General features: G+C 56.0%; 1 protein-coding gene and 1 long non-coding RNA gene across 4 annotated transcripts; one reads left to right on the top strand and one right to left on the bottom strand.

The window, feature by feature from the left end:
• Positions 1 to 859: 859 nt before the first annotated feature.
• On the top strand, positions 860 to 3,538 carry LOC308235802. Its single transcript, XR_013959215.1, has 3 exons — positions 860 to 2,435; positions 2,551 to 2,778; positions 2,961 to 3,538. It is a non-coding gene; the product is annotated as an uncharacterized lncRNA (long non-coding RNA).
• On the bottom strand, positions 2,432 to 22,433 carry NETO2 (neuropilin and tolloid like 2). 3 transcript variants are annotated; one of them, XM_080644931.1, is made up of 9 exons: positions 22,269 to 22,433; positions 15,625 to 15,681; positions 13,864 to 14,004; positions 12,600 to 12,848; positions 10,679 to 10,723; positions 10,469 to 10,596; positions 8,842 to 9,070; positions 6,024 to 6,137; positions 2,432 to 3,606 (listed from the first exon to the last, which is right to left on the bottom strand). In XM_080644931.1, exons 1-9 carry the CDS (start codon positions 22,300 to 22,302, stop codon positions 3,032 to 3,034), a joined length of 1,572 nt encoding a protein of 523 aa, XP_080501057.1. In that variant the 5' UTR covers positions 22,303 to 22,433; the 3' UTR covers positions 2,432 to 3,031. The 3 variants fall into 3 exon arrangements, with proteins under 3 accessions (XP_080501057.1, XP_080501058.1, XP_080501059.1); XM_080644932.1 differs by having other exon boundaries at positions 10,700 to 10,723; XM_080644933.1 differs by lacking the exon at positions 10,679 to 10,723.
• Positions 22,434 to 25,885: the final 3,452 nt, after the last annotated feature.

Below are 25,885 nucleotides of genomic sequence, written 5' to 3'. Positions count from 1 at the left end.
ACCGTGCTGTTCCAACGCTGGCTGCAAAGGGCCCCGCGGAAAGGCGCCTTCAACATCGCGATGGGAAGAACTTAGCCATTCGGTCCGGCTCTGGTTCCTTAGTTCACTGAATACGACACTCACCAGGTCTTCTTACTTTCCCAAGTTGCATTTTTTTAAAAACTGATTTTAGCGGAAACCGGTGTGGCTCAGTGGATAGAGCGTCGGCCTGCGGACTGAAAGGTCCCGGGTTTGATTCCGGTCAAGGGCATGTACCTTGGTTGCGGGCACATCCTCAGTGGGAGGTGTGCAGGAGGCAGCTGATCGATGTTTCTCTCTCATCGATGTTTCTGGCTCTCTATCCCTCTCCCTTCCTCTCTGTGAAATACCAATAAAATATATTTAAAAAAACAAAAAACAAAAAACAAAACTGATTTTAGAGAGAGGAAGGGAGAGAGGGGGAGGGATGGATGGAGAGAGAGAGAGAGAAAGAGAGAGAGAGAGAGAGAGAGAGAGAGAGAGAGAAATAGAGACACACCCATCAGCTGCCTCCTGAACCTGCCCAACGGGGGATCGATCCTGCAACCTGGGTGCGCGCCCCGATCAGGAACCAAACCCACCACCTTTTGGGACGACGCTCTAACCAGCTAAGCCACAGCGGCCAGGGCCCGAGCTGCGTTCGTAAGACAAGGACTTACGCCGACTTAACACAGTTCCATCCTTGTGCAGGTTTCTCTATCTTCTGCATGTTACATTCTTAAAAAAAAGGCGATGCCAGATGTGAAGGCGTATTACACAGGTATCATTTAAGATCACAGTTCTGAGAGAGCATAGATATGGTACTTAAAAGAATGAACAAAATCCAGCGACGCTTCAATTTCTCATGTCATCGAGAATTTACTACGAGCCCCCCGCCACCCCCCAACCCATAGGAAGTGAGAAGTTATCCCGTTCGAATGGCACGTCTGTATGAGTTAGGATTCAATACGTGGTGCCTTGCTATGCATAGCGAAGACCCAAAACCTCAATGCCAGCCCTGGGGAGTGATTTAGGAGAATAAATATCACACAGTGAGAAGTTTTACTGTAAACCAGACGCAAGGACGAAAGGGACCCAAAGCGTATGTACAACGGCCAAGGTCCTCACGGGGCCTCGGCGGGCACCGGGCCCGCGGAGCCATCCGTCCGGGAGCGTGAGCCGCGTCGGGAATCGGGCCCGAAGTCTCTCATCTCGACGTGATAAAGCTCGGACGGTATCAAATAATATCAAAGGCCTGAACAAACACAACGCGTTTCTGTATCGTGTTTATAAATGAGTGTTCCTATACCATAAAATAAAAAACACCACCAGGTCCAAAGTGCATTTAAAAAAAAACGGTGGAAGCTGTCATTCTGGGTGAGAACTAGGAAAATGTCTTGTCCCAAGTTCGACGTGATCCGAAGGCTTCGAGTGTCTCCGTTTTCCTTGGCCTCTCGTTCAGCCCTGGTCACCGTGCGCTGGGAGAGGACCCAGTGAGAGGGAGCTACGGGGTCTCTTCGTAAAAATAACGCGGGGCGCGTCTGGCGACGGGAGAAGCTCGCAAGGCACGTCCAGGCCGCTCCGACGTGGAAGGGAGCGACGCTGTGCCCGCGGGAGTGAGGGGCTATCACTGAACGGGAGCCCAACTGGGGACATTTCCAAGGATTTCTAGACGTCTTCATCGTTTCCAGGATTTTAGTCGTAACCGGCGATGGGATGTACGCCCCGGAACTGTGAGATTGTGGACTATAATAGAACTGAGATAAAACGCGACTTACAGGCGACAAATGGCACCCCTTCATCTGCTTCTCACGGAAAACAAAGACGGGGGATCCAGGAATCAAAGGCAGCGGCAGAGACATTGCCAGGAAGGAGCAGATGGATGGAGCCTAACTCCACGTCTCCGCCGACACTCGCACAGGGACGGTCCCGTTTGGACAGAGGCTTGGGCCGATGCCCATGTTGAACACGGGCGGTACCTTCACCGCGGGTATTTACGTAAGAAAACCAAATGGTGAAAATTCTGGCCTACACAACAAATCGAAAGAAAACAAAACAAACAAGGAATGTGAAGGAAAGTCTTCTCTTTAAACCTCTGTGGGACCGAGATGTGGACAGAGCCGTGTCCATCAACAGCAGATTCGCACCGGGCCAGTGTGGCTCCGTGGTTGAGCGTCCACCCCCGAACCAGGAGGTCACGGTTGGATTCCCGGTCAGGGCACACGCCAGGGTTGCTAGCTCCATCCCCGAGGGGTGGGGGGGGGGGGGGGAATCTTTCTCATCCTTGATGCCTCTCTCTCCCTCCCTTCCTCTCTGAGATCAATAAAAATATATTTAAAAAAAGTCATTAGGACAGGTGGTGGGGAGGTGCAAGTCTTGGTCGCTTGGAGAGGAGGGAAGGGTTGGAGACGTGGAGGTGCTGGGGGCTGCGTTAGCATGTCCCTGGCGAGGGGGGTCCCTGGCGACGGGGGTTACCTGGCGAGGGGGGTCCCTGGCCGAGGAGGGTCCCTGGCGAGGGGATTTCCCTGGCCGAGGGGGGTCCTCAGCGAGGAGGGTCCCTGGCCGAAGGGGGTCCCTGGCGACGGGGGTTCCCTGGCGGAGGGGGGTCCCTGGCGAGGAGGGTCCCTGGCCGAGGAGGATCCCTGGCGAGGGGGGTCCCTGGCGAGGGGGGTCCCTGGCGAGGAGGGTCTCCGGCGAGGAGGGTCCCTGGCGAGGGGGTTCCCTGGCGAGGGGGGTCCCTGGCGAGGAGGGTCCCTGGCCGAGGAGGGTCCCTGGCGAGGGGTGTCTCCGGCGAGGAGGGTCCCTGGCCGAAGGGGGTCCCTGGCGACGGGGGTTCCCTGGCGAGGAGGGTCCCTGGCCAAGGAGGGTCCCTGGCGAGGGGGTTTCCCTGGCCGAGGGGGGTCTCCGGTGAGGAGGGTCTCCAGCGAGGAGGATCCCTGGCGAGGGGGGTCCCTGGCGAGGAGGGTCCCTGGCCGAAGGGGGTCCCTGGCCGAAGGGGGTCCCTGGCGAGGGGGGTCCGGCGGCGGGCGGGGGGTTAGAAGTCGATGGAGATGGACGCCTGGGCCGAGTCCTCGCGGCCGCGCACGTAGATCTCGCAGGGGATCTCCTCCGTCACGCGGTCCTCCCGCGCCGGCTCGGGGCCCTCGCGCGCCGGCTGGAAGGTGTAGCTGCTCCTGGGGAAGGTGCTGTTGAAGGTCTTCATGGGCTGCGGCGGCGCGAAGTCGTGGCGGAAGGGCAGCTCGGCGGCGGCCGCCAGGGGGGCCCGGCCCGGCTTGGCCTGCGCCCCGCAGTGGTGCTCGTGCACGCAGCGCGAGGCGGAGGAGGCGCGGCGCAGCGGCCGGTAGCCGTCCAGCTCCTCGCCCAGGTCGCCCAGGTCGGCCGCCAGCTCCTTGTCCCGCAGCGAGAAGAGCTCGTAGTGCGGCGGGTCGAACGCGTCCTGGAAGCCCGGCTTGTGGAAGGCGGCCTTGCACGCCAGCACCTTCTTCCGCGGCTGCTTCACCTGCACCAGCACCGACACCACCAGCAGCACCAGCACCACGCCCGACGCCACGCCGATGATGGTGCCGTGGGTCCTCGTGATCTGCTCGAAGAGGCCGGCCCGCTTCCTCTCTGCGGGAGAGACACGTGCGGCCTTCAGCCAGGAAGGAGCCCTGGCACCCCCCCAGGAACCAGGAGGTCAGGGTTCGATCCCCGTCAGGGCACAGGCCCGCGTGGCAGATTGGATCCCCAGTGGGGGGTACGCAGGAGGCAGCCGATCCATGATTCTCTCCCATCAGGGATGTTTCTCTCTCTCTCCCTCCCTCCTCTCTGAAATCATTAAAATATTTTAAAACCTTAGTATTAAAAAAAAAGAAAAAAAAAGGGGGGGAGCTTGTCACAGACCAGGAAAGTGCTTTTTTAGGTGACGTTTGGGTCAAATACACCACAGATAATGCAAGTTAAAATTAGGGTTTTCTTTTTTTAATTAAAAAAAAAGTATTTTTATTTTATTCAGAGAGGACAGGAGAGGCAGAGAGAGCTAGACACATCAATGATGAGAATCATTGATCGGCTGCCTCCTGTTCCCCTACTGGGGTTCGAGCCTGCAACCCAGGCATGTGCCCTTGACCAGAATCAAACCTGGGACCCCTCAGTTCACAGGCCGAAGCTCTATCCACTGAGCCATAGCAGCCAGGGCTTTTTTTTTAATTTTTAAAAATTGGTTTTAGAGAAAGAGGGAGAGAGATAAAAACATTGATGAGAGAGAATCATTGATCAGCTGCCTCCTGCACGCCTCCTACAGGGGATCGAGCCTGAAACCCAGGCATGTGCCCTGACCGGGAATTGAACCGTGACTTCCTGGTTCATCATGGGTTGATGGCCACCCAATTGAGCCACACCATGCACAGTAACAAGGAGTTTGCTTTATATATATACACTAGAGGCCCGGTGCACAAAATTTGTGCATGGGGTGTGTGTGTATCCCTCAGCCCAGCCTGCACCCTCTCCAATCTGGGACCCCTCGAGGGATGTCTGACTGCCCGTGTAGGCCCCATCCCAGGGATCTGGCCTAAACGGGCAGTCGGACATCCCTCTCACAATCCAGGACTGCTGGCTCCCAAGTGCTCACCTGCCTGCCAAATTGCCCCTAACCGCTTCTGCCTGCCAGCCTGATCACCCCCTAACCACTCCCCTGCCAGCCTGATTGACACCTAACTGCTCCCCTGCCGGTGCGATTGCCCCCAACTGCCCTCCCCTGCTGGCCTGGTCACCTCTAACTGCCCTCCTCTGCAGGCCGGGTCCCCCCCAACTGCCCTCCCCTGCCAGCCTGGTTGCCCCTAACTGCCCTTCCCTGCAGGCCTGGTCCCCCTCAACTGCCCTCCCCTGCAGGCCTGGTTCCCCCCAACTGCCCTCCCCTGCTGGCCATCTTGTGTCCACATGTGGGCAGCCATCTTCGACCACATGGGGGCGGCCATCTTGTGTGTTGGAGTGATGGTCAATTTGCATATTACTCTTTTATTAGACAGGATACTAGAGGCCTGATGCACGAAGATTCGTGCAAGAATGGGCCTTCCTTCCCCGGCTGCCGGCACTGCTTTGCTCTGGCCGGAGCTGCCTTTTTGTTCCGGCCTGGAGCCCCCTTTCCTCCTTCCCACACTGCCCAGAGGCCCTGAGCGGCTGGGGTGGTGTGGAAAACTTGTGTTGTCACCATGGCGACAATGCAAACATCCTGCCCCGTCCTCAGCCACTCAGTGCCTGTGTATGCAAATTAACCTTCCACCTTTGTTGGGCTAATTTGCATACCCACTCCTGATTGGCTGCTGGGCGTCGTGAAGGTACGGTCAATTTGCATCTTACTCTTTTATTAGTGTAGATTGTAGAACTGAATCCATCAGTTAATTTTTATTAAATAGTGTCCCCATATAATTAAAAAGTAATGCTATGCTAGGTCACTTTGTAAGGAATTTTGAGAATAAGGGTATCTCCACAATACAAATGACTAAAAGGATGAGGGTAAGAATATTGTGACGACCTTTTGAACAATTAAGGAGAAACCATAGTTTGAGAGTAAGTATCTTTCGTTGTTTTTACCACATCAGAAGTCTGCGACCCGTTTCAAAGGACATTTACGTTACCCGCCTCCATTTCTGCCAAGGCAGCTCCCTACGCACAGAGGGAGACACGGACACTTAAGTCTCCCTTCCTGAACAGCCATGGCGCCCGGCCGCCGTGCTCAGTGGTTGGCGTTGACCCATGAACCAGGAGGTCACAGTTCAATTCCCGGTCAGGGCACATGCCTGGGCTGTGGGCTCCATCCCCAGTCGGGGGCGTGCAGGACACAGCTGATTAATCTCTTTCTCTCTCTCTCTCCCCCCCTTCCTTCCTCTCTCTAAAAAGCAATAAACACCCATTTAATGAACGGCGACGGCCACTCTTCTCCCGATAGAGCCTCGGCCTGCGGACTGGAGGGTCCTGGGTTCGATTCCAGACCAGGGCACATGCTCACTCTTCTCCCGGGGAAGGCGGGCCTTCGCCCACGGACTCACCTTTGCAGTGATTCTCGTCCCACGGGTACGCACAGTTCTGAACGCCGTTGCAGACCAGCGAGTTATTGATGCACATGTTGCTGTGGCAGAAGAAGGTGCTGCCCGTGCAGGGAGCTGCGGGGAGAAAGGAGACGTTGTTGCTAAGAAGGCGAAGTACGGAGAGTGTGAGCTCGTCCCCAGGTACCTGCACTTGCAGCCAGGAAGGCGCTGTTACCGCGGGCGCCTTCCCAGGAATACCCTCCGTTCCACACAGCCAGGAGGACGGGGGCCAGCGCTCCCCGATCACCGCGTGCAAACTTTGTTTTATTTTGTGTGAATCCTCACCCGAGGGTATTTTTCCAATGGTTTTCAGAGAAAGTGGAAGGGAGAGGGGAAGACGGAAACATCGATGAGAGAAACGCTGTGATTGGTTGCCTCTTGCATGCGCCCTGGCCGGGGAGGAGCCTGCAACCGAGGTACGTGACCTTGACCGGAATCGAACCTGGGACCCTTAGGTCCGCAGGCTGACGCTCTATCCACTGGGCCAAACCGGCTAGGGCCAAACTGCTTTTTTTTGGTTTAGTTTTGTTTCTTTTTAAAAGACTATGTTTTTATTGAATTTTAAAACGAGGAAGGGAGAGATGGAAACATCGATGAAACATCAGCAATTGACTGCCTCCTGCATACGCCCTGCCCAGGGCCAGGGACTGAGCCTATAACCGAGGGGCATGCCCTTGACTGGACCCTTCAGTCCACGGGCCAACACTCTATCCCAGGGGTGGGCAAACTTTTTGACTCGAGGGCCACCATGGGTTCTTAAACTGGACCGGAGGGCCGGAACAAAAGCATGGATGGAGTGTTTGTGTGAACTAATATAAATTCAAAGTAAACATCATTACATAAAAGGGTACGGTCTTTTTATTAAATTTTATTTCAATAAAAGACTGTACCCTTTTATGTAATGAGAAATTGTGAGTGTAGATAGAGAAGATACTAGAACAGCTCCAGAGAGTGGGAGGGGAGGCTGCAGGATGGGGCGGGGCAGGGAGGTGAGGCGGGAACCATGGTCACATTCCTCTTGCTCCCCAATAAAAACAAATGGAGGGAACCGTGATGCGGGCGGGAAGGTAACTCGGAATACAAACAGTCACAGCTAAACCCGAGCGGATTCCAGGCGCATCTACAGCCACGGGAAGAGGGCGGGAGACGGGAAGGGGGGCGGGAGATGAGCACCTGGAGCTGGAAGTGTCCGACCGCCAGGCCCCCAGCAGGCCTGATCCGTGGGGACATGTTTCCCGGGGCGCGGGGAGCAGCTCAGAAAGCCCCTACGTTGTCCCGGGACTGAACGGTGAACCCGGTGGGTAAGGAGAGCAGGTTGTTGTTGTTTTTTTTTTTTTAAAAAATGTATTTTTATTGATTTCAGAGATGAAGGGAGAAATAGAACCAGCAATGATGAGAGAGAGAATCACGGATGGGCTGCCTCCTGCACGCCCCCCACTGGGGACGGAGCCCGCAACCCGGGCCTGTGCCCTTGGCCAGGAATCGAACCGTGACCTCCTGGCTCATCGGTGGATGCTCAGCCACCGAGCCAGGCTTTTTGCTGTGACTTAAGGGGCTGCGCCTGGGTCATCCGAGGGAAAAGGAAGGAAGAGCTTAAACCACAAGCGGCGTGGGGCCCGGGCACAGCAGGCCCGACGGCCGGCGCTGGGACTCTGGGCGACGATGACGCCCTGAAGAATAACGTGCGTTCTGTCTAGTGAGCACATCGGTGGGATAACACCAACAGCCATGGGTTCGCCGGGATAAACAGCGGAGGAAGTCAGGAGGGATAGGAACGGCCCTCCCGCAGACAGAGCTGACAGCGAAGTGGGGAGGAAGGAGGCGGACACCTCGGCAGCGCTGAGATCGTGGAGCCAGCGGTATCGGCGGCGCCTCCAAGAGACCTGTTGGCCTCAGAGAGGAAAACGTGCACAGCTCGCTGGCGGAGACGCCGGGCACAGCCCTCTGGTCCGGATGGAAGTTCAGGTGAGGCTAACGCACTGGGTGCCCTCCCTCCCTCACAGGGTGGAGCTCCGAGACAGGGATCCGGGTTTCCGCAGCATTTAAAAAATTTAAATATATTTTTATTGATGTCAGAGAGGAATGGGGAGGGAGAGACAGAGAGAAACATCCATGATGAGAGAGAACCATGGACCGGCTGCCTCCTGCACGCCCCCCCACTGGGGATGGAGCCCGCAACCCGGGCCTGTGCCCTGACCGGGAATGGAACCGTGACCTCCTGGGTCATAGGTCGACGCTCAACCCCTGAGCCACGCCGGCGGGGCCTGATCATTATTTTTAATTTTGAAAATCTCGAGGGGAGTCCCCCCTTTCTGCTCTCCCGGCCGTGTGCTTCCTGCTTCCTAAGGCAGGCAGCACCTCATGCGTCAACCTGGCTGTGTCACCCACGGCAGTCCGTTCCTTGAGCAGAGGGACGAAGACCCAGTCATGTCTACATCTCGTGAGTCGCCGTCTTCATCAAAAGGGGACGCTCCATGCCCAGCTGCGTGGCTCAGTGGTTGAGCAGCGACCTATGAACCAGGAGGTCACGGTTCGATTCCCGGTCAGGGCACAGGCCCGGGTTGCGGGCTCCATCCCTAGTGGGGGGCGTGCAGGAGGCAGCCGGTCCACGATTCTCTCTCATCATTGGTGTTTCTCTCTCTCTTCCTCTCTGAAATCAATAAAAATACATTAAAAAAAAAAAGAAAAAAAGAAAAAAGAAAGGAGATGCTCAACGACTGTCTTGTGAATGGGTGAAAATTATGCCAACCGTCTCACGCGATGGGGGCCGCTCACTTACGCTCCACGAAGGAGGTGAAGAGCATCCTGAACCGGCTGAGCCGGCTGCCCTCGTCCGCCCACATGCGGATCACGCCCACTCCGGTCTTGAGCATGACGTCGTTGGCCACGGTGCTGCAGAACTTGGCCTTGAGGTTCTCGATAGCGCTGCTCCCGTCGTAGACGGCGACGAAGTTCCTCTTGCACTCGTTGGAGTGCTCCATCTGGTAATCCAGGAACCGCAGGTAGATCTGTGACGGTCACACAAAGGGACGCGCGGCTTTTACAAGGTCCGTGCGCCCCGGCCGGGTGGCTCGGTGCCTGGAGCATCGCCCCGACATCGCCAAGGCTGAGTGAGGGCTCCATTCCCGGTCAGGGCACAGACAAGACTCTACCCAGGAGGGGGTGGTAAGCGGAACAAGAAGGCAATGCCTCGCTCTCTCTTTTCTCTTTTAACATAAAGACACATTAAATATAAGTTTAACTGTTGAAACTCCTAGAAGCGAAAAGCTGGAGTAGTTAGCCACCAACCTCCATCTGTCAGGTACTTAAAACCGCCTTCCCTGCGCAACTTTCCGGGAAAAGTCAGTGACTAGCCGGGGGGATTGGGGCGAGAACAGGGCACTGAGGTTTGCTGCGTTGGGGTTTGGACTAGCCGGGGGGAGGGGGGCGAGAACAGGGCACTGAGGTTTGCTGCGTTGGGGTTTGGACTAGCCGGGGGGAGGGGGGCGAGAACAGGGCACTGAGGTTTGCTGCGTTGGGGTTTGGACTAGCCGGGGGGAGGGGGGGCGAGAACAGGGCACTGAGGTTTGCTGCGCTGGGGTTTGGACTAGCCGGGGGGAGGGGGGCGAGAACAGGGCACTGAGGTTTGCTGCGTTGGGGTTTGGACTAGCCGGGGGGAGGGGGGCGAGAACAGGGCACTGAGGTTTGCTGCGTTGGGGTTTGGACTAGCCGGGGGGAGGGGGGCGAGAACAGGGCACTGAGGTTTGCTGCGTTGGGGTTTGGACTAGCCGGGGGGAGGGGGGCGAGAACAGGGCACTGAGGTTTGCTGCGTTGGCGTTTGGCGTTGACCAACCCTGAGACCTTTGACAGGACACTTTGACTTCGTGTGATCCGTTTTTCCTCACAAAACTTAAAATACTTTTTTTTTTACAATCCTCACCTGAGGATGTTTTAGTTGATTTTAGAGAGAGAGAGAGGAAGAGAGGGAGAGAGAAAAAAACACACACACATGGATGTGAGAGAGAAACATCCATCGGTTGCCTCCCATACGCACCCCAACTGGGGATCAAACTAGCAACTCAGGTATGTGCCCTGACTGAGAATGGACCCCCCAACCCCCAACCTTTTGGTGTACGGGATGACGCTCCAACCACCTGATCGATACCTGCACTCTTGAATTAGGAATGCACAGATTTTAAGACGCATAGCACAGGAATCTTACTGCACGTGCGTGCTAGTCCTGAAACTGACACTGTAGCTTCTTTAACGGCAACAATGCTGAGGTCTGAGCTGGCACCTCAGAAGGGAACCAAAGTAGAGTTATAACGCCGGTTTACACGATCAGTAAGTGCTTGCACAAATCTGACTAGAACATGACAGGAACTGCCCTCAGCCCCCCCCCCCCGGCGCGCCTCGCCACAGCGTACCTTGGCCCTCGGGGTGGCTCTGATGGTCCAGATGCAGTCCACCGCCTGGCCGGGCTTCGTCTTCTCCTCCTGCTCCACCTGGCTGGACCGCACGATGCCGTCGGCCCCCGAGAGCTCGAACTGGCAGTCTGGAAGGGAGAGAGGAGCACGTTCAACGGGAACGAAGACGGGTCAGGAGCGCCAGGAGGAAAAAGAGGTAGCATACTAAACCTGGGATGGGGTTTAAAATACCTCCGAGGTAAGTAAAGTCTGGATCTGCAACGAAAACAGGAGAGCGTCAGTGGCATTGTGAGACCGTGTACAGTCACTGACTGTGGCGGACGCTACATTTAGTAATGGCAGCTACAGTAACAGACGCTACAGTAACAGACGCTACATTTAGTAACAGCTGCTACATTAACAGCTGCTACATTTAGTAACGGATGCTACAGTAACAGCTGCTACATTTAGTAACGGATGCTACAGTAACAGATGCTACATTTAGTAACAGATGCTATATTTAGTAATGGCTTCTACAGTAACAGACGCTACATTTGGTAACAGCTGCTACATTAACAGCTGCTACATTTAGTAACGGATGCTACAGTAACAGATGCTACATTTAGTAACAGATGCTACATTTAGTAATGGCTTCTACAGTAACAGATGCTACATTTGGTAACAGCTGCTACAGTAACAGATGCTACAGTAACAGACGCTACATTTAGTAACATGCTACAGTAACAGCTGCTACATTTAGTAACAGCTGCTATAGTAACAGATGCTACAGTAACAGACGCTACATTTAGTAACATGCTACAGTAACAGCTGCTACATTTAGTAACAGGTGCTACAGTAACATGCTACAGTAACAGACGCTACATTTAGTAACAGCTGCTACAGTAACAGATGCTACATTTAGTAACGGATGCTACAGTAACAGACGCTACATTTAGTAACATGCTACAGTAACAGATGCTACATTTAGTAACAGCTGCTACAGTAACAGATGCTACATTTAGTAACGGATGCTACAGTAACAGACGCTACATTTAGTAACATGCTACAGTAACAGATGCTACATTTAGTAACATGCTACAGTAACAGACGCTACATTTAGTAACATGCTACAGTAACAGACGCTACATTTAGTAATGGATGCTACAGTAACAGATGCTACATTTAGTAACAGATGCTACAGTAACAGCTGCTACATTTAGTAACGGATGCTACAGTAACAGACGCTACATTTAGTAACATTCTACAGTAACAGCTGCTACATTTAGTAACAGCTGTTACAGTAACATGCTACATTTAGTAACAGATGCTATAGTAACAGATGCTACATTTAGTAACAGATGCTACACTTAGTAACAGCTGCTATAGTAACAGATGCTACATTTAGTAACAGATGCTACATTTAGTAATAGGTGCTACACTTAGTAACAGATGCTATAGTAACAGATGCTACATTTAGTAACAGGTGCTACAGTCACAGCTGCTACATTTAGTAACAAGGTGCTACATGTAGTAACAGGTGCTACATGTAGTAACGGATGCTCTACATTTAGTAACAGTGCAAGAGAAAGCTTCCTGGTGGACTAGAGACCACTAGCACTGTTATTTATGCGCATATTCACTGACAGCATCAATGTTTGTAAGCTAATAATGTATAGATTTAAAAAATATGTATTTTTATTGATTTCAGAGAGGAAGAGAGAGGGCGAGATAGAAGCATCCATGATGAGAGAGAGAATCATGGACGGGCTGCCTCCTGCACACCCCACACTGGGGACCGAGCCTGCAACCCGGGCCTGTGCCCTGACCGGGAATCGAACTGCAGTTTTGTGACACGCAACCAGAGCCACATGGGTCGGCTTAATTTTTTCCAAGTAACGGATTTCTGCCTGACAACCCGAACGGCAGCACGAGGCCGCACGCTGGCTGCTCCGCGGTGCCGTCACCGTGCCAGGCAGTGGCTCTGCGGACAGAGTAACCTGTGTCCTCGCGTTCCCATCGGGCTGGTGCACGCTCGCAGCGGACAGGGCTCTGTAGTTCGAGTGTCAACCCGACTAAGCGAGCTCGGTTCCCGCCGACGGGGGCCCGCGGCAGGGGCGGGCTCCTGGGGGGGGGGGGGAGCCCGTCTCATTACCTGGGATAAATGAGTACTTGGCTCGGAATCCCATTCCTTCGAGTTCTTCGTCGGAACTAAACTTGATCCACATGAAGCGCCCCGTGGATCGGATCAGCGGAGGGCTCTTCACGCCGCAGAACCGCTCCATGAGCGGAGAGAAGCCGAAGGGCCCGTCGCGAACCTCCAGGTGGTCAAAGCGACATTCGAACGAGGGCTCGATGTAGAAGTGTTCGTCGAAAGTCAGCTCGATCCTCTGGCGTGGCGCAGCTGGAAGGAGAGGGCAGTCAGGGCCGCTCGCAGCGGAGGGGCGAGAGGAGAAGGTTACCCACAAAATGCACAGCACGTGTTTGTTTACGCCGCTTGGGGAGTTAGTGAGGTGTGCCCCGCTGACTGCAATCAGAGTCGCGGTAAAAGGAGAGCCGAGAAGCTCCTGTTTGGATCATGACCACATCACCAGGAGCAGAAACGCAGGTGGTGAACGGCCCGTGGGCCCGAGGGCGTGGGCTGGCACAAAGCCTGGTGAGTGAGTGCGTGTTCCCATTGGAGCGATTTCTCAGCCACGTGGGCAGCGAGGTGCATGGTGAGGTCTCAGGGGATTCAAACCCCGATGTCATTGCAACCGCTGTCTCGGGAATGTGGTCCGTATTTAGAAACATGTATGCGTTACTAGAGTTCTCAGGGGTGGGCAAACTTTTTGACTCAAGGGCCACAATGGGTTCTTCAACTGGACCGGAGGGCCAGAACAAAAGCATGGATGGAGTGTTTGTGTGAACTCATATAAATTCAAAGGAAAGGAGCGGAGGGGAGAGCAAGAGAACCGGATAGAACAGCCGGATCTGGCCCTGCGGGCCGTAGTTTGCCCATGGCTGGTTCAGCTCAAATATGTGCTGAATTTTGTTCAAGTTGGTTTAAACAGGGCATTTTAATCTATGGATTCAGTTTTACCAGGAAAGTAAAAAGGCCCTGGCCGATGTGGCTCAGTGGATAGAGCGTCGGCCTGTGGACTGAAGGGTTCCGGGTTCAATTCCAGTCAAGAGCATGTGCCCGGGTTGCGGGCTCCATCCCCAGTGTGGGGCGTGCAGGAGGCAGCCGATCCATGATGCTCTCTCATCATTGATGTTTCTCTCTCTCGCTCCCTCTCCCTTCCTCTCTAAAATCAATAAAAATATATTTAAAAAATTTAAAAAATCTATCAATCAATGGAAAGAAATCCTCGGATGAGGATTAAAAAAAAAGAAAAGTAAAAAGGCACTGAATAAAAAGATAGAAATCGGGCAATTACCTTCCAGAACGTAGATGCACTCCTTGTTGGGCGGGTACGGGTCCGGGTAACTCGGCGAAGCAAAGTGGCCTCCGTTGCTGGTTCGGACCCAAATGCCGCACTGGGTGCCAGCCACGTGCCTGACCCCGATGTTCTGTCCATCTGCCGGGACCAGAGGTCAGAGCAGCAGCCCCAGCAAGAGGGCAGCCTCCACCTCCCTCCCCCGCTGCCCACCGTGCCCACAGCCACACCTTCCAGGCAGCACTGCCAACGCAGCACCCCGCCCCCCCTGCCCGGACGCAGTCCAGGAGGAAAAGGTCACACCTCAGAGGGAAGGCAGGGGAGGGTGGGGGTAAGGGGAGAGATCAACCAAAGGACTCGTGTGCATGCCTATAAGCCTAACCAGTGGTCACGGACAACAGGGGGGTGGGGGCATGTGTGGGGAGAGGTTTGGGATGGGAATGGGGGGATGAGGACAAATATGTGATACCTTAATCAATAAAAAAATTAATAAAAAAAATAAAAGAAAGAAAGGGCAGGCCGGCAGCGGGCCCTGGGGCCATGTGGTATTATAGCCTCATTCGCGGGCCCTAAGGCAGGATCAGCTTAAAAGTTAGCCTGCGATGTGGTCAAACCTCCCAGGAACTCAGCCCTAAGGGCTCGCAGGGCCAGACCAAAGGATTTCTTAGGCCTCTGACGGCCCGCGGGCCGGACGTTCCCCACCCCTGCTCTAGAGGAACCGGGCGCAGAGGCCAGGGAAAGGGAGAGGGCGGGAAGAATTTCCGAAACCGAAGGTGGGATTTTCACATTGAAAATGCTCGCCGACCCGCCTAATGTAAGTCTGAGCATGGCCGTCGCCAGAGTGAGGGCGCGACCACGGGGAAAGGGGGTTCAGATCGGAGGTAAAGGGACAGGTACCCAGCTAGGGGTGGCGGGGAAGGGCTGGGAGAGCTGCATCCCCACTGCCCACGTGGTGGGCCATCCCCTGGTCCCTAACACTGACCCGACGAGGAAGCAACAGAAAGCTGTCATTTAGCCCTGACCGGTGTGGCTCAGTGGATAGAGCGTCGGCCTGCGGACTGAAGGGTCCCAGGTTCGAGTCCGGTCAAGGGCATGTACCTTGGTTGCGGGCACATCCCCAGTGGGGGGTGTGCAGGAGGCAGCTGATCAATGTTTCTCTCTCATCGATGTTTCTAACTCTCTCTCCCTGTAAAATATCAATAAAATATATTAAAAAAAGAAAGCTGTCATTTAGGGACAGGCAGGAAGTGGCATAAGGACCACGGAGCGGCGGGCCGGGGTGGCAGGGCGCGAGGCTTCCCGACCTAGCGGGTCGGCCTGCGGGGTTTGTCCCGCGCAGGAGCAGCGTTGACGGGAACAGAAACGAAGCCGGGCGACAGAGAATCGGACTCCACTGGGAGGGGAAGCCTGGTTTGGAAGCCACACGCCCTCACCCCCGGGACACGGCAGCCCAGGCCCCCCCGGGGCTCCGAGTGAGACACGGACGGAAATGTCTCCCGTGGGGAAAAGGACGCGGACTTCCGCTTAGTGATAAAGCGTGAGCCCCATGGAACGTTCGGGCCAGATCCGGAGCGAGCCAGGCTGCTGGGACGCCCGTGTGTACGGTGCCCCGGGCGCTGACCATGGGCTCCGGCGGCCTGCGGCTCGGCCCGCGGTCACGGGCACACCCCAGAGGGAGGACGGACGCGGTCCCCACGGGCGCAATCCTTCCGGGTGAGCCCCCCACCACTGCACGTGGGAGCAGTCCCCCGAGCGCCTTACCGGGGGGCTTCTGGGCCACGGCGATCCCCTCCACCACCAGCACCGTGATCAGCAACACTGGAGGGGGGACAGAGGAGACGCGTTACAAAGTCAGACCCATGTCACGCTTCGCTCCGTGTGTAAGGAAGATCAGATGATGAAAGAGGAACGAATACCATTGTTTCTTACATTTGCTCTTGATGTAAAAATTAAAAAAAATTTTTTTATTAAGCCTAGTTGGCGTGGCTCCATGGTTGAGCATCGACCTATGAACCAGGAGGTCACGGTTTGATTTCCGGTCAGGGCACAGGCCCGGGTTGCGGGCTTGATCCCCGTGTGGGGCGTGCAGGAGGCAGCCGGTCCATGATTCTCTCTCATCATGGATGTTTCTATCCCTCTCTCCCTCTCCCTTCCTCTCTGACATCAATCAAAACTTCTTTAAATAAAAATATTTTCTTAAATACATTTTTATTGATTTCAGAGAGGAAGGGAGAGGGGGAGAGGGATAGAAACATCCACGATGAGAGAGAATCTTGGATCGGTTGCCCCCTGCACGCCCCCTACTGGGGATAAAGCCCAAAACCGGGGCCTGTGCCCTGACCAGGAACTGAACGGCCACCTCCTGGTTCGTAAGTCTATGTTCAACCACTGAGCCACACTGGCCCGGTGCGAATCAGCTCTTGATGGACACGGCTCTGTCACTATCTCGGTCCCACAAGAGGTTTAAAGATAAGACTTTCCTTCACATTCCTTTTAATTTTTTCTTTCGATTTGTTGTGTAGGCCAGTAATTTTCACCATTTGATTTTCTTACGTAAATTCATGCGGTGAAGGTATCGTGTTCAACATGGACATCGGCCCAAGCCTCTGTCCAAACAGGACCGTCCCTGTGCGAGTGTCAGCGGAGACGCGGAGTTAGGCTTTGTGGGGCTCGGGGCTTTTAAGGGTCACACGGGCTGTTCTGATGAGCTGGTTGACACTGAAGACAACCCAGCACCAAGATAGCTGGCCACGCACTCAAGTATCCGAGCCCCGAGGACGCACAGCACGGGAAGCAAGTTTTAATTTATGATGCGTTAAAAGAACACATCCTTTTTTTTTTTTTACAACAAACGTTGCTGACCCCAGTTATTCCCATAGGCACTGCAGTCCGTCTCCAGGAGCTCACACGCTCTGTGGCTCGGCAATGAGGCAGCCAGCAAACACTCGATGAGATGCCGGGACGCTAGGGGGCACTCAGAATAAAGGCGGAAGGAAGGGGGCAGCCGTCTCCCAGAAACCAACTCAAGACGCTCTATGGCTGTGCCAAGCCGAGTCCCTGTGACAAAGGCTAGCGCGTGAGAAAGTGAAGCTCTTTTTTCTCCCCCTGTTGGACATGTCTGAGACTCATCAACGATAATGAATTACTTCATGTTGTGAAGAGCCTTTTATTTACTAACTTTGAAAAAACATGTTTTAATTGATTTTCAGAGAGAGGGAGGGAGAGGGAGAGGGAGAGAAACATCAATGAGGAGAGAGAATCTTCGATCGGCTGCCTCCTGCACATCCCCTATTGGGGGTGGACCTGTGACTGGGGCATATGCCCTCACCAGGTCGACACTCAACCACTGAGCATGCCGGCCGGCTCAGCTGCACTTTTATACATCAAAACTGAACCGTTAGAAAGGGAAACTAAGAAAACAATCCCATTTACAGTTGCAGAAAAAGCACACACACTCACACACACACAGAAACACACACACAGACACACACACAGACACACACACACAAACACATACACACACAGACACACACACACAAACACACACACAGACACACACACACAGAGACACACACAGACACACAAACACACACAGACACACACAAACACACACAGACACACACACAGAAACACACACACACAGAAACACACACACAGAAACACACACACACAGAAACACACACACAGAAACACACACACACAAACACACACATACAAACACACACACACACACAAACACAGACACACACACACACACATACAAACACACACACACAAAAAACCACACACACACACACACGCCAGACCAAACAAAAACAACCAGAAACCGAGGAAGGCACACCGGAGTGGAAGCACGCACTGTTTCCGGGCAGGAGGACGGGACATCACGGACTGTCCAGACGGCCCGCAGCAGCCTGCAGAGCCCGCGCAGTGCCCCTCAGGACACCACGGCGCTTCACGGAGCCGGAACAAACACTCCCACAGTGTCCTGGAGCCGCAGGGGACCCCGAGGAGCCGCAGCGTCTTGAGATAAAAGAACACGGTGGGAGGCCTCGACTACCCGATATCGAACAGCCTGGTGCTGGCCTAACCACGGCGGATCGATGGGACAGAGCGGAGAGCCCGGAGGTAAATCCACGCCTTCGTGCTCAAGTCAATATTCACAAAGGAGCAAGAACACACAATGGCTAACGTGGTCTAGGCAATCAATGGAGCTGTGATAATTGGACACAAGGATAAACTCAGAATAGATTAGACGTAAGTATTAGACTCGAAACCATAAAAATCCTAGAAGAAAACAGAGGCAGTAAAATTTCTCGTAGCAATATATATATATATATTTTTTTCTGATACATCTCCTCGGGCCAGGGAAACAAAAGGAAGAATAAACAAACGGGACTACATCAAACTAAAAAGCTTTTGCACAGCAAAGGAAACCATCAACAAAATGAAAAGACAAGCCCCTGAATGGGAGAACATACTCGCCAGTGACACATCTGATAAAGGTTTAATATCCGAAATGGATACAGAACTTATACAACTCAACACTAACCCCCCCACAAAACCAAACAACCCAATTCAAGATGGGCCAAGGGCCTGAATAGACAGTTCTCCCAAGAATACCAACAGATGGCCAAGAGACAGAAGAAAAGATGCTCGACGTGACCAAGAATACCAACAGATGGCCAAGAGACAGAAGAAAAGATGCTCGACGTGACGAATCATCAGAGAAAGGAAAATTTAAACCACAATGAGGCATCACCTCTCACCTGTCCGAGTGGCGATCAGCAGTAAATCAACCAACGACAAGTGCTGGTGAGGATGTGGAGAAAGGGAGCCCTCGTGCACTGCGGGTGGGATGCAGACTGGTGCAGCCATGGTGGAGAGCAGTATGGGGTTTCCTCAACAAATTAAAAACGGAACTGCCTGTGACCCAGTGAGTCCACTGCGGGGAATACCCCGAAGATCTCCGCGACACTGATTTGAAAGACTAGATGCACCCCGTGTCCATTGCAGCGTTACTTACAACAGCCAAGGTGTGGAGGCAGCCCACCGGCCCATCCCTAGGTGAGGGGATAAAAGAGCTGTGGAACAGTTACAGAAGGAATACGACTCGGCCATAAAGAAGGAAATTTTATTACCCTTTGCAACAGCGTGGATGGACCTGGAGAGCACTATGCCGAGTGACATAAGCCAGTCAGACAAAGACAAGTTCCATATGATCTCGTTCATGTGGAATCTAACGAACAAAATGAGCTAACAATACAGAATCAGACTGACAGGTACAGAGCACAGACTGACAGCTGTCAGAGCCGAGTAGGTTGTAGGGCTGGGTGAGAAAGGTGAGCGGATTAAGCAAAGCAAACCCCGCCCCCCCATCAAACAAAACTCATAGACAGGTATGATGATGGGCAGAGGGAAGGGGGGTGGGGGAGGGAAAAGAAAGAAAAGGGGGATAAAGAGCGATGGAAGGAGACTGGACTTGGGGCGGGGAACATACAATACACAGATGATGTTATGACAGACTGTACACCCGATACCGATATGATTGCATTAAACCATGTCACCCCAATAAATTAAAGAGAAAGATGCAGCTTTTCAGGACTGTACTCATTTCTGTGTTGCTTGCTTTCTTAGATGTGAAGCTTAAGAATAAAGGACAGGAGTCGGTATTGGTCAGGGTATCACATAAGATTTTTTCAAATACAGTGCGAGAGGGATGTTTACGTTTGGCCACACCGCAAATTCAGCCCCAGTTTACAGACTTCAACATAACGAAGGCTGAGGGAACTCTGCCGCCGGCGTGCAGAACGAGCGAGGACCGTGAATCGGTGAGCTATGATCCGATACAACAGCTCATACTTCTCTCTGACCGACGGGAAGTCTGGTGTTATCAGCCCGGAGTGACCTCAGACAGCTCCAAGGGAGCCGTCACAACCCGGAGAAGGCTGAGCCAGCCCAGAGCTGCTCTTTCTGTCCTCACTGCTGAAAACAGAACAGAAAGCATCAGTGGCATCTTACAGACGTGACCTTCCACCGAGAAGCCCCCTCAGGAGGCCCATTTGTTGTGGCAGAAACCGACCACAACCTTCCCAGCGAGGCTCTGAGTGGGCCCCGTCTGGAATGATGCCAACGTCCTCTCAGGGTTTCCCCTAAGAACCTTGCAGCTGGAGCAATCCCCTGGCAGGAGACGGACAAGGTACTTTCTCACATTCTGCACGTGGTACTTTGGAAAGAGAAAAACAAAACCCTCATTTCCAAGCAATGGCTAGTAACTGAGGAGCCACGGGTGGGAGAGACTCCGGAACGCATTCCAGCGCTCCGCATTTTAACAGAACGAATGGCAGCGCTGGAAAAACGCCCATCTATTTAATTTTTCCACTTAAAAGACCCATTTTAGCACAGGTAACACATGCACTTGGGTTTAAAAAATCAGGTGTAGGGACAAGGGACGCCTTCCCACAGAAACACACACACAAACACACACAGAAACACACACACACAGCGTGGTCTGTTCTCCTCCGAGGACGGGAAATAGGGCTTAATTCTGTCCCGGTTTCAGAAGCAACTTTGTATCCGTCTTCCTCGAGCTCTGCACATACATTTTATTCTAATGTATACACATTTAACCTAACGGACGCCCACTGGCTCGGATGCATATCCATTTAACCTGATGCGCGCACACATTGTACTCCTGCTTCTCAGTGTCAGCAGAGTCCCTTCTCAGAATCCACTTTTTAAAATCTCCGGAATCTTTCCAGACAGCTATCTGCATCCCCATCTTGACAGTGGCAGACGCACCAACTGTAGGAGGCCTAAAAATAGCCTGCTCTCGGGCCAGGGGGCCTGCGGCCGCCACCAGCGAGGCCGAGAGCGTGGGGGACCCGGCGGGTCGGGTGCCGGTAACAGGAGGAGAGCCGAGGAGAGCCGGATACCACGCTGCTTTCACTGGAGCTTTCCCGGTCGCCATCCGCACGGAATTCTTTCCTGAAAGGCGCAGCAGAGCAGCGCACCGGCCAGAGGGGGCGGTGCGCACCCACGCGCGAGGCGAGGCGCAGGCGGCCCCCTCCCTCCACCCGCCGGGAGGGGAGCCCGGCGATCCTGTCCTCTCCGGCCCGGTCTCTGCAAGTTCTGCCGGCGGCGGCGACGCTGTGCAACAAATCCAGGGGCTGCTCCCGGGGCCACGCGCACGGACTGTCCCGAGGAGACAGACCCCCCGCGATGGGGGCGCCGAGGAGCGAGCACGCCCGGAAACCCCGCTCCGCATGTTGTCGTTTGACACGAGTAGAGAACACAACCTTCGTGTCCGAGCCACGGCGATGGGACTGAGGAGGGACGGATGGGAGAACCGAGAGGAATTCATGCCAGGAATTTTAACAGAATGAGGGAGCCGCTAGGCGTTCGTGGGGTGACTGAGAAATAGGCTCTGGCCAGCGGGTCCCGGGTCCCCGCTGGACCCCGAAGCACACATGCAGTCACTGCACCCTCAGCGGGGAGTTTGGGGAGAGCTGGGGCAGATGCGTGTCCCGTGAAGACCGAAACGCGAGGTGACACGGAATTTGCTAATAAAACGAAGGAGGGAAAGTGTTGGCAGGGAGTAGCACAAACACCCCACCGTTTGTCACCGCACAAACCACAGGGCACTGTGGCAAGCGCTGCATGACACGAATACGTGCCACTCTCCACTCCTTCCCCGATTAGAGGGAGAGAGAGAGAGAGAGGAAGAGAGAGAGAGAGGAAGAGAGAGAGAGAGAGAACGAGAACATTTCACAATGTTGCAAATACCGAGCCATTCAGCGGGCACCCCGGCATCAGGGGAAGCCTGCGCCGGCGGACTGTGCTCCGTGAGGACTGGAAATGGGGTTTATTCGGTGCGAGTTGCAGCGGCAACTTTGTATCACGGTCTCGGCGACCTCTGCACACGCGTCTGAATCGAAAACGCCCCCAGCCCGGAGGCGGAGCGGCCGGCCGCGGGGTTCCGGCCCCCGACCCGGCGGAGCGCGGCCGCGGCGGCAGGCGGAGCCCAGGTCCGGGCGGCGCGGGGCCGAGCGGGTGGCGGGGCCGCAGTGGTGCCGCAGCCTCCGGCCGCTGCAGGTGGGACCCGGCCGGGCGCGCAGGCCGTCCGCCCCCCGGCGGGTCGTGGAGACCGGCCGTCCCCGTTCGCGTGCACCGACTTGGTCTGGACAGGTCGGGGAAGCCCGGCCTGCGCCCCACTGACGCGAACCCCACAACTTTGCGGAGCGAGCGATCTCGCCCGCCGCTCGGTGCCGCGGGTCCCCCGTGCCCCGGCCGGGAGCACCAGGAGCCCCGCGCGGCGCCCGCAGACAAAGGCGCGCGGGCGCCGGAGGGACGGAGCCCGGCCTCGGCCCGCAGGGGGCGCCGTGCCCCGCGGCCCCCGCGCTTACCTTTGAGGATCGAGCCGAGCTGCTTCAGGGCCATGTTCCCGGCGGCTCGGCTGCGCGAGGGGCCGGGCGGCGGCGAGGCGGCGGCGCTCACGGCCCGGCTGGTAGGCGGCCCCGCTCCGAGCCCATCGCGGCCACCAGGCGGCCTCCCCGCGGGCTGCGCTCAGGTCCCGCGGCGCGCCATCCCCGCGGCCCCCGCCGGCCCCAGCCCCCCGACGGGCGCCGCCTCCGGCCTCCCGGCGCCCCGTTCCATCGACCGGCCCGGAGCCGAGCGGCGCGGGCGTGAGGGACAGCCCCCGAGCGGGCCCCGCTCCAGTGGCGGCGGGCGCGGGGAGCCCGGCTCATTTAAGCGGGGAGCGCGAGCGCCGCGTGCCGGCCGCCGCCCGCGCGCATGTCCCGCCCCTCCCCGCCCTGCCCCGCCCGCGCCCCTCGCCCTCGCGGCCAATCGCCCCTGGAGGGCGGCGCCTCCGACCCGTGGTCGCCGAACGGGGGCCGATGGGAGGGGTCTCGGGGTCGTGGGGTCGCGGGGTCGCGGGGTCGCCGTCCCGCCCGGGAGGGGCCGGAACCGCCGCCGCGGGAGGTCGGCGCCCTGGAGAGCGGCACGGACTCCTCGGCCTCCTGGGACCTCAGTTCAAGGTCAAAGCGGCCCAGCCCAGCCCCGCTTCCCCACCTGCTGGGGCCCAGGGCCCTGACGCGGGACCGCCCTTGAGCGCCGGGTGGGCTGGCCTGACCCGCGGTAACGGTCTCCAGCGCGGACTGACCGCCTCCTCGGTTGCCAGGCACCGGACCAAGCACTTGCGTTTGAGCGTTAACCCTCCGGCGCGCCGCGGTAGGTGCCGTAGAGGGTGGGGAACAGGGGGCCCAGAGGGGCTTTGTCCAGAGCCACGCGGCGAGGGAGGGAGGGAGAGAGGGGGGATCGGGAACCCGGACACCTGTCCCCAGACCTGCCCTCCTAGCCAGGGAGCCAGGCTCTTGGGGTCGCTTGACTCCGCTGATGAAAATCTGCAGGCTGCTGCGCAGTGTTTGGTGTGAAGGACCCGGCTGCATATGCTCCCTAGTAACTTGATTACCTGCTTGTTTATTTGTTCTTCCCCTGTGTCCCTCCCCCCTCCATCCCCGTAGAAGCTGCTTGGCCCGCGAGCATCGACCTATGAACCTGGAGGTCAGGGCACGTGCCCCGGTTGCTGGCTCAACCCCCAGTAGGGGGCGTGCAGGAGGCAGCCCATCAGTGATTCCCTCATCATTGCTGTTTCTCTCACTCCCTCTCCCTTCCTCTCTGAAATCAATAAAAAAATATTTTTTAAAAAAATCTATAAAGTTGCTGCAGGCACGGAGGCTCGCACATGCGCTCAGCACTTACTGTGACCCACGTTCCGTAAGCAATGATCGCTGCTGGGAGCATTCCTGCCCCCGTAAACAGCACCCCACCCACAGTAGGACCTCCGGCAGTACTGGGCCGGCCAGGGGTCATGAGGGACCACGTCAGGCACCTGAAGGAAACCTCCCAGGTTGTCCAGAGCGCTCTCTCCTTCCATCCCTCCGAGAGGCAAAGGGAGTGCGTGTCCGCAGGGTTTGCTCGTGAGCACACACTCGACCCCAGTGAGCACCAAGGTCTCCAGCCCGTGGCCGTGCCCGCGGAGGCATCACAGTGCATGTGTGGGCGCACACCCATCCCTCGCCGTCACACCAAGATGGCACGTAAGCCGAAACCGGTTTGGCTCAGTGGATAGAGCGTGGGCCTGCGGACTGAGGGGTCCCGGGTTTGATTCCGGTCAGGGGCATGTGCCTTGGTTGCGGGCACATCCCCAGTGGGAGGTGTGCAGGAGGCAGCTGATCGATGTTTCTCTCTCATCGATGATTCTGGCTCTCTATCCCTCTCCCTTCCTCTCTGTGAAATATCAATAAAATATATTAAAAAAAAAAAAAAAAAAGATGGCACGTAAGAGCCAACCAGTGAATGGAACGTTCAGGAGCCCGTTCCACAAACACAGTCAGGGGCCCCCGGGAGACCAGCGCGCACGGAGAGAGACCTCCGAGCGCAGACGAGGGTGGACAGCAGGACTTGGGAGGAAGGCGCCGTCTCCGCTTCTGCAACATGGCAGGGTCTACAACGTGCACAGTCGCCGAGGGAAGGGAGAAGGGGTGTGTGATGTCATCCGTGGAGGGGGCGACACGCTCAGAGGGGAAGGGCTGGGGGTGGCGAGTGGAGAGGAGAAGAGGGGAGGAGGGGAGCGTCCGGCTGGGGGAGTGTGGTGCTTGGAGGCAGCAGTTCCAGCGGGCGGGCGGAGGTGGGCTTTGGCCGGGGAGACCCCGGCTGGAGCGACAGGCAGCGGAGTCTGCTCTCCATGGAGGAGGCCGGAGGCATAGGTTTTTACCGGGGAAGCTTCAGTGGCAGCGAGTTCAGGCTATAACAGGAGAGATGAGAGCAACCGAGGTAATTTATTTTTAAAAAATATATGTTTGTTGATTTCAGAGAGGAAGGGAGAGGGAGAGAGAAACATCCATGAGGAGAGAGAATCATGGATGGGCTGCCTCCTGCACACCCCCTACTGGGGATGGAGCCTGCAACGCGGGCATGTGCCCTGACTGGGAATCAAACTGTGACCTCCTGGTTCCCAGGTTGACGCTCAGCCACTGAGCCCCGTGGGCGGGCCCACCACAGTCATTTAACAGGCACACACACAGGGTCTTCGTTCAGCCACTAGCAGAGAGGTGTGGACAAGGAACCCGGAAGGCTGGTCAACCTTGAAACTCTGAAAGGTCAGAGCCAACCACCCACTGTTTAGTTGAGACAATGGTAGCTGAAGCAACTTCCACCTTTTAATCTTATGTAAATCCTTGCTGATTGGCTATTATTGGAATTGCCTGCCTAAAGGCTATGGGTGTATCCCATCCTATATAATAAAGAGGTAATATGCAAATTGACCGTCACTCCAACGCACAAGATGGCCGCCCCCATGTGGACACAAGATGGCTGCCACAAGATGGCCAGCAGGGGAGGGCAGTTGTGGGCAATCAGGCCTGTAGGGCAGGGCAGTTGGGTGGGGACCAGGCGTGCAGGGGAGAGCAGTTGGGGGCACCAGGCGTGCAGGGAAGAGCAGTTGGGGGGACCAGGACTCCAGGGGAGAGCAGTTAGGGGTGACCGGGTTGGCAGGGGAAGGCAGTTAGGGGGAGACCGGCCCGGCAGAGGAGGGGACTTGGGGGGGGGGACAAGGCCTGCAGGGGAGGGCAGTTGGGGGGGACCAGGCCTGCAGGGGTGGACAGTTAGGGGTGACCAGGCCAGCAGGGGAGGGCAGTTACGGGCAACCAGGCCTGCAGGGAAGGGTAGTTGGGGACAATCAGGCCAGCAGGGGAGGGCAGTTGGAGGTGACCAAGCTGGCAGGGGAAGGCATTTAGGGACAACCAGGCTGGCAAGGGAGGGCAGTTAGGGGTGACCTGGCCAGTAGGGGAGGGCAGTTGGGGGCGACCAGGCCTGCAGAGGAGGATAGTTAGGGGCAATCGGGCCTGCAGGGGAGCGGTTAGACGTAGATGAGGCTGGCAGGGGAATGGTTAGGATGTGATCAGGCTAGCAGGCAGAAGTGGTTAGGGGCAATCAGGCAGGCAGGCGAGTGTTTGTGAGC

This window comes from Plecotus auritus (genome assembly GCF_963455305.1).
Source record: "Plecotus auritus genome assembly, chromosome: 10".
NCBI classification, from domain to species: domain Eukaryota; kingdom Metazoa; phylum Chordata; class Mammalia; order Chiroptera; family Vespertilionidae; genus Plecotus; species Plecotus auritus.
The sequence above is the reverse complement of the archived record's forward strand: the minus strand, read 5'-3'. Positions and strand labels throughout refer to the sequence as shown.

What these genes read in the sequence shown, in the direction of transcription:
- NETO2 (XM_080644931.1), bottom strand. Translation starts at nt 22,302, where the DNA reads ATGGCCCTGAAGCAGCTCGGCTCGATCCTCAAAG. An exon ending in CGTGGCCCAGAAGCCCCCCG is followed by an intron (nt 14,005 to 15,624) that starts GTAAGGCGCTCG and finishes TGGTCCCGGCAG; the next exon opens with ATGGACAGAACATCGGGGTC. An exon ending in TATTTTAAACCCCATCCCAG is followed by an intron (nt 10,597 to 10,678) that starts GTTTAGTATGCT and finishes TCTCCCTTCCAG; the next exon opens with ACTGCCAGTTCGAGCTCTCG.